Genomic DNA, 8429 nt, shown 5'->3' on the forward strand with positions numbered 1-8429 from the left:
TCTCTTTACATAGGATTAAGCGGAGGAGACCACGTTATACAGAGGCAAGAGCAGAGAACAAGACATGGCAGAGGGAAAACTGGGAGCAGAAAAAATAGTTTGCTAATGGTCTGCTAACCGTGGCAGGCATATCCAAGATCTTAGAGATATGGCAGTTTGGAAGATAGAGGCTGAAGCATCGAAGAGGCGATTTGGTGTTAATGAGGCAGACGCCAGTGCACGAGGCCGGTTTAGGGACCCTAAGGAGTAATAGTTCAAGAGATGTGAAATAGACTATTGATCTAAAAGACTTCCGTGTCCAGAGAGGTTACTGAAGGCCAGAGCGTTGGGTGGGATTAATGGGGGCTTAGCCTTATTGCTACTGGAATAAGCTAAGCAGTGCATGTAAAATGAAAACGAAGGCTTGATCCAGAGAGCTGGGCAGGCATCCGCTGGGCTACCACAGCAGTACTCACGCTAGTGTCTAGAGGAGGAGGAGGCTGATTTGTGGCTTATAAAACACTCGCATCTTCATTATACTCACCCCACCCTTCCCATAGTCAGTCAACATCAATTTATATATTCCCAGGCTAGTGCTGTTCATGTTCAGATGGCACCAAAAGAATTGGATATACAGTTACTTGCAAACTTTTGAAATTGTACTTTTATGAGTTTGCTTTTGTCTCCTGATGCTAAGGAGGTTTGCTGTAGATTTGTGTTGTATGTGCTCTAACCTCCCTGATCTAATGTGTTATTGCTTCGTCTCTTCTCCAGGATGTTCTATATGTCTTCACCTGTTGTCACCAGTAGGTGGCAGTGCGTAACAGTATGTGACGGTTCGGCTGTAACAACAACTATGTTTAACGTAATGGTTTGTAATAGCGGTTACTTTTGAACTTTTCGTAAAGTGCAGCATTTTATTTTTATTTTATTAGATTTTTTATTACATATGCCATTATAATTTTTATTCTATATTAAATGTGCCTTAGTAAAAAGTTAATAAGGTTTAGAGAAACGTTTCTGCACTTAATTAGTAGTCCAAAATGTTGTTTTTTTTTCCGGAAATCATGTGTACAATGCGAAATGTATGAACTCTATCTACAAACTGAAGGAAATCTGTCAGCTGCGCTCGTGCGCCCTTTACCTAAATCCAAAAAACTAGACACTGAAGTGTCTAGATTAGAGCGACGTGCAGTGTCTACGTGAGACAAACGGGTAAAAATGACGAACACCTTAAGAACAATGTTTCCATTTAACAAATGAAATTAAGTCTTGTAAAAAATATATAGTGACTCATCGAAGCATTTTGTATTAACAGTAACTTCGACTGATATCGATAGCTGTTGAAGAAGAGACTGACAGACACGCCAACGAGCCTATAGCGCGTTCGACTGGAAAACGAACAATGCCACGAGCCAATAGAAACCGAGAGTGGGCGGGTCTTTGCTGCGGGAGTGAGATTGAGTCGGTTCGGCCCAATAGTTTGAAAATACAACGGCGCATCAGGATCAACAACAAGGGACTGTAGGTCGAACGGTCCTCGTCAATCAGGAACTGGAAGGCAGGACAGTGTTTCGTGATTATAGCGTAGTGAAATCGCGAACGTAAACCGCGCAGTTATTGTTCGTATATATCACATTTATTGTTCTTTGTAGAAGCGCCAGTCTCAATTCAACATTGAAAGGCGCGTTCATGGCGTTCGACCAGCACCGATGCGTTCGCTTTTAATATCCAATAAACGTATAACCCGTGATTTTTTATGCTCGGGCCAACGGTTTCTTCCACGAAGATGGATATTTTAAAGGCTTTCAGTGTTTTTCACCAGGATGACGGAGAGCCTTGCGCAGTGCAGTAACGGCACATCAGTGCTCCACTATTTTGGATTGCCAATGTGATGAGTATTGCATGAGTGTTACCTAATCGAGAGGATGTTTTGGTCGATTTTGTTCACGCACAGATGTAGGCTATTTTGCACCAGGCAGTAATCCCACAGGCTACAATTCTTAATTGCTGTTTACTGAAGGTGAAGTTGACTGAGCGGTGCAAAGCCGCTCGTACTCGCAGGCGCTATAGATGAGAGGTAAACAGTATCAGCAACTTAAATTGACTGCACCTCGAGCCGCCAGCGCTGACTATGGGAGAAAGCTCAAGACGTACCAGAACCATACGAAAATAATCGCCCAGCCTGGAATCGTGATGAAAGTGCTGCGCAGGAAGAGGATTATTTTGTTCATTGCTTATTTTCTTCTGCTGGTGTTGACCATGCTGAACTTGGCGAACTACAGATGGAGCAAACAGCCTCAGCAGTGTAGCCACCAGGTGAGGGGTGCCACCTTCCAAGGCCGGTCCGACATCCGCTTCTTGTACAGACCCTCGCTGGCAAAGAAGAGGCAGCTGGTCTACGTGCTCACCACGTGGAGGTCAGGGTCATCGTTTTTCGGCGAACTGTTCAACCAGAACCCGGAGGTGTTCTTCCTCTACGAACCCATGTGGCACATCTGGCAGAAGCTCTATCCGGGCGACGCGGTGTCGCTGCAGGGTGCGGCCAGGGATATGCTAAGTTCACTGTACCGCTGCGACCTGTCTGTGTTCCAGCTGTACAACAGCCCCGGGGGCAAAAACTTCACCTCTCTTGGCCTGTTCGGGGCCACCCTCAACAAGGTGATCTGCTCGTACCCGCTCTGTTCGGCCTACAGGAAGGAAGTGGTGGGCATGGTGGACGACAAGGTGTGCAAGAAATGTCCTCCACAGGGCCTGAGGCTGCTGGAAGAGGAATGTCTGAAGTACAGCACTGTCGTCATCAAAGGGGTACGCATCCTGGACGTCAACGTCCTGGCCCCTTTGATGGAGGACCCTTCGCTGGACCTGAAGGTGATCCATCTGGTGAGGGACCCCAGGGCTGTGGCGAACTCCAGAATCAAATCCAGGCACGGGCTGATCCGTGAGAACCTGCAGGTTGTACGGAGCCGGGACCCCAAACTGCGGCGGATCCCTTTCGTGGACGCCGGGCATAAAATGAGCAAAAAGGACGGTGCGGACTACCACTCGATAGGAGCTATGGAGGTGATATGTGACAGGACGTACCGCACCTTGCGGACGGCGTTGAACCCGCCCAGCTGGCTGAAGGGGAAGTACCTGGCCGTGCGCTACGAGGATCTGGTGGAGAATCCCGTCAGGGTCCTGCGTGACGTTTACCGCTTCGCCAACCTCAGTGCCAACCACGACATCGAGGTGTTCGCCCTCAACATGACCAACGGCACAAACTCCTCCTCGAAGCCGTTCATCGTGTCGGCCAGGAACGCCACGCAGGCGGCTAGCGCGTGGAGGACGCTGCTGAGCATCCAGCAGATCAGACAGGTGGAGGATTACTGTCACCAGGCCATGGCGCTGCTGGGGTACGAGCGCGTGAGGACGGCCGCCGAGGCCAAAGACCTGAGCAAGTCCTTGCTGACCCCGTCCAAACTGTGACGCCGACCTCCCACCAAAGACTGTGGATTAAATTAACGATCATTTGAATGGTTTCTGTGTAGCTCGGTAACTGTGGAATCCCAGCTTTATATTGGTTCAGTGTTGTATGGAGGAATGTGAATGCCTCACACGAATGTACTTTTTTATTTTCTTTCTTCATTCATTTTTTAAAAGTAATTTAATGCCACCATTGCTTTTTTAACTGGTTTCTGGATGTATTTGACAAATTGTATACGAATCATAACTTGAATGTGAGCTGAGTGTTGATATTGTGTCGGTCATGTGACTTGCATCAACACCTCTCCTGAATGGACGTTTTAGGGATGTTTTGTATGTTTCAGACTCGTCCCTTTATTTCAGTTTGTTTACTCACTTTCAAAGTGAAAATTGTGAATGGAAAATATCAACAAAGCAAGTGAAATCATATCTAAGCTCTCATTCTAAAAGCAGGTGATGCTGTTTTAGTTAGTCCAGGATCCTGTCAGAGACAATCATTAAAGTGCTCTGTAATGCTCCGTTTCTGCTGATTATTTGCCTGGTAGTTTATCAGTGTTTTGACTTCATCTGTCATTGGCAGCTTCAGACATCACCCTGGTTTGTATTACTTTATGACCTCATATGGGGAGTTACTTAATTTTGCTGCTCACTACATTCAGCTTAGACGCTCTCTTTATAAATATATAAATCACTTACATAAATCACTTCTAAAGTGATTATCGACTAGTTAGATTGGCCTTATGACCAATCTAGTTCATTGTCTTGAAATGTGGATTATTATGAAGTATTGAATAGCGTATGGGGCAGAAAACTCACACCCCTCCGCCCTGTTCCCTGTATCCTCTCTGTCTCCTTCTCACCCACAAACACTCGTTTTAACTGGTTTCTGCAGACCTCGAGTGATTGTAAATAGAGGTTTGACTCGAACACACCGTTTCGTTGCTTTTAGCGTGAGACTTGTGGAACGTGGCGTGGACATGAGTGTGTGCTGTCTGAGATATCAGAAATGAATCCGGTTTGTTTTGGAGCACGGCACCGCTGGCCGCATGCTGGCTGTACAACAGGCTCGCGCACCCAGTGCAGACAAATGTGTTTTGTCAGACAGGTGAACACAGTCTCTGCAGTGGGAAGAAAGCTTTCCAGGCAGAATCGACTGATGTGGAGGTAATTCTTCAATACAGGCTGCCAGTGGCCAGCAATCACAACCCAAACACACATGTCTCTCAGCCTGCATCGCAGTCAGAGGGTTTGTGGGTTACATGTCAGTCCAAAACCCTTCCAGGACAGTTCTGGAACTGAAACACCTGATTGCCACAAAAACAACAAAACTGAAATGAACAAAACTGCAAAATGATAGCTTACACTTTGTTAAGAAAGTTCGTTTATGAAAACTCAGTTTCTTTAAAAAAATCTGTAAACACAGCTATTGATACGGTTTAGATTATGTATTGTATAATGTATTATGTAAGTATTTGATTATATAATTTATATAAAAGAAAGTAATAACATTCAGGTTTTTTACCTGTAAAAGTGAAGAGAGGATGTGATTCTTGTGTTTAGGCAATAAGTTCTGTAGCAAAAAAAATTTAATTCACCAAACATTATTTCTGCCAGTAGAATTTAAACAGAACAGAAAATCATTAGTGAAAAATATTCAGATCGGTACCATATGGTGTTTCCTGTAAGATATGCTATGAAAACATTCACTTGCTGTGAGATGAAGTTGTGTTTGGCTGACCCTGTGTGGTGATGAACAGCTGTCTTTACTGTTCTGTTGAAGGGGGGGCACATTTTGACATTAATAGCGGGAAGGATAACATCACATGGAAAGGAGTGAATAACCCCAGCAAAAATCTGAAACGTGACTTTTTGTACAGCTGAAAAAACCTGGTATCAAATTAAAACAGGCTCAGAATCTAAGACAAAGGGTCAAAGGTTTCTGGCATGAGAGAGGAGCCGATGGGGTGTGTGGGGGTGGAGATTACAGACTGCCGTTATGAGAACACGAGACATTATGAGACATTATGAGAACACGAGACATGGGAACACGAGACATTATGAGGCTGTGTGTTAGTTCTCTTCAAGGCTGCCTTTTCGTATTTGGAAGGTGAGCCCGCTGGTGGAGTGTGTTAGCCAAGGAGGATTCGGTGAGTGGATCCTCTTCTCAACTGCTCTGCACTCCACCTTCCACTGCCAATAAGAATCTGAAATATAATATTGATCTGCTATTGTGAGTGAAGGCAGACTGTCACTCTGGGGAAAGGGAATGATGAAAATTTTGCAGAAAGATATTAAAACCAGACAGACAGCCAAACCCAGAGCTCCGAACCAATCGATGTGTCTCGGAATGCGAGATGCAAAGCCGCTCTGTTCGAGCAGTCCTTGGAGTCATTTTGCTTTTTCACCAAGTGAGCCCCTCGGTGCTCCCAGTGCTGTCCTGTCAGCCAAGCCATAAGCCATGGCAGGTTGGAGCCCTGTCTGAATCCCCAGGGTGCAGTACTATCCCTTCCACTGGGTGGCTGTGGGTAGGATGAAGACTGGATGCCTGTAACGCATCCTTGTGGCAATCAGGAAACAGGAAGGGTCTGTGTTAGCTGCAGTAAAACGAGATTTTGGATGTGGAGAGATTTCCAGGACATTTAGGGTTAGTGTGATGATCAGTCTGAGGAGAGAGGTAACAGTTGTGAAGAAAGTTAACCAATTTAAGATCATGAGGAAGAGTTGCAATGAAGATGTGAAGCCATTGTTCCATATTCTAACGGGAAGATGCCACTTTGTAAGGATTTATTAGTGCACAAGTACCTCAAGGCAGATTCAGTGAGGTCTTATCTGCAGTGCATTTAAAGTCTGCAATGAGTTTAGTGTTTGGCGGGAGGGTTTTGCCCCTTTGTAATTTGCTGTTTGCTTTTCTCTGTTTGAATTTCACCCTGCTCCTCTTCTGCTGTGTAATGAAATGGTTATATGGGGGTGTGGGGGCTCTTTGACAGTGGGGGCAATGTGTTTGTTAGAGGAAAATGGCCACACTGCATCCATTTACAGTTCCATCTGTACACAGATCAGCACAGAGCCAGCCTTCTCAGTACATATCGCTGAAAGTGCCATCTGCACAAATGCTGTCTTGGGTTAGCTTTGCTGTAGTGCCTTCAGCAGGCATTTCTCTGCTGACAAAATAAATAACATGCCTTCCATTTTCTTTCTTTGTAGGTATGATAGAAAGGTGTTCAGTATTGTGTTGGATTCACTGTAGTTTTTTATTTTCTAATAAAATGTCTAGTTTCTAGTTCATTTCTAGTTTGCTGAATATTTACTAAAATCCTGAAATTGATTGTTAATGAGGGGGGAGGGAGATAACTTAACTAGTGTCTGACAGATGGGCTAGAGACTACGGCTCTACACCTACATAGTGTTTCTGTCTATTTCATGTTTCTGAAGTGGGTAACCCACCCACAATGTGGCCTTGCTCGTTTTATTCAAATAAGACTTTTAATTTATTTTCAGACTCATTGCCCAGACAAATTTCCCTTATTGTTTGTAGATCTGAGAGCTGTACTTCAGAGAAACCCTTCCCCACGTATGTGCGGTTTAGCACCATGGGAGGTAAAAAGCCTTGTGGTGAGTACTTTTCACTGTTTTACTTCATAAAAATCTGCATATTGTGTCTGAAAATGTTATTTCTTTGCATCAGTCTGTACTGGACTACCTAGTGAGAGAGACCCAGAAAGATGTCCCACACTGTGAGCCAGTGTTATGGTCACACATTCAGTCAATCACTGTTGTGCACAATGCAAATAGAAATCGAGCTGCAGTCATTTTCATTTATTTATTTATTTTGTTTCTTTAATGGTTGTTCATATTTCTGATTGTATTTTTGGCTTTTGGCTACAGTTGATTTTATATATCTATGTATGTACAGGGCAACACGGTGGCTTGGTGGTTAGCACGTGTGCCTCTCAGCACTGGGGTCTTGGGTTCAAGTCCCTATCTGAGTGGAGTTTCCATGTTCTCCCTGTGTTTGCGTGGGTTTCCTCCGGGATCTCCGCTTTCCTCCCACAGTCCAAAAACATGGTTAGGTAAATTAGCAGTCCCTGACAAAATCTCCCTGAGTGTGTGTCTGTGTCTCTCCCTATTCAGTAAAAACAAGTTGTTGTCTGAGTGTCTGTGCATGAATGTATGTGCGCTTGTATGTCCAGTGGTGGATGGTGCTCTGCCACTAGGGTCTGTCCTCTCTCCCCTTCCTGCACCCCATTCAGTCCCCCAGGGGGCTGTGGATCCCGGTAGAGAGTACGCTGTGCGCAATTGACTGCCGCTTCTCGCCGGTGTGTGTGCGTGATTGGTTGTCTGTGACTTGTACCTGTGTTAATAATTGTAAAGCGCCTTGGGTATCCTGAAAGGCGCTATATAAATTGAACATTCATTCATTCATAAATTCATCAAAAATATTATATATATATAATATAAGAGATTAATGTTACATGTTCTTAATTAGAACGTGTAACATTAATCTCTTAAATAATATGTATGAAATTCGAACCTATTAAGGTGTGTGTGTGTGTAGTTAGCTGTGGACTAAGAACCCTGCACTGCTGTCAGAAAAACATAAGAGAGATGTATAAAGTGTTTTTTTCCCTGAGTCAGAAGCCAGACCCTCTCTAGTGATGCGAGGCCCCAGGGGTTCATTTCACAGCACTCGTATTATTGCATTTCTCCGCTGTGTTACAGCTGTAAGGAGAACTACGTGCTACTAAACATAAAACTGACTGACTTTTGTTTGCCTAGACTAACGCACACGTTGGACGCTTCACTGTAGATTTGTGGCCTGCTACAATTTCGACTCTGAATTTTCAGCGTTTCTGAAAAATGTCCAGCCCACGGTGACTCTCGGTGTTGTGTGTAAAGTGTTCTGCTCTGAGAGGTGAGTGGGTAAACGCTGGCACTCCAGGGTTGGTGTTTGCTAAGCTCTATGACTCCATTGCTCCACTGTTACA

General features: G+C 44.6%; 1 protein-coding gene across 1 annotated transcript; it reads left to right on the plus strand.

Annotated features, from left to right (window-relative positions):
• Window positions 1-1444: 1444 nt before the first annotated feature.
• On the plus strand, window positions 1445-3962 carry chst2b (carbohydrate (N-acetylglucosamine-6-O) sulfotransferase 2b). The gene has a single exon (XM_076971057.1). It carries the CDS (start codon window positions 2053-2055, stop codon window positions 3445-3447), a length of 1395 nt encoding a protein of 464 aa, XP_076827172.1. The 5' UTR covers window positions 1445-2052; the 3' UTR covers window positions 3448-3962.
• The last annotated feature ends 4467 nt before the right edge of the window (window positions 3963-8429 follow it).

This window comes from Brachyhypopomus gauderio, chromosome 13 (assembly GCF_052324685.1).
Source record: "Brachyhypopomus gauderio isolate BG-103 chromosome 13, BGAUD_0.2, whole genome shotgun sequence".
NCBI classification, from domain to species: Eukaryota; Metazoa; Chordata; class Actinopteri; order Gymnotiformes; family Hypopomidae; genus Brachyhypopomus; species Brachyhypopomus gauderio.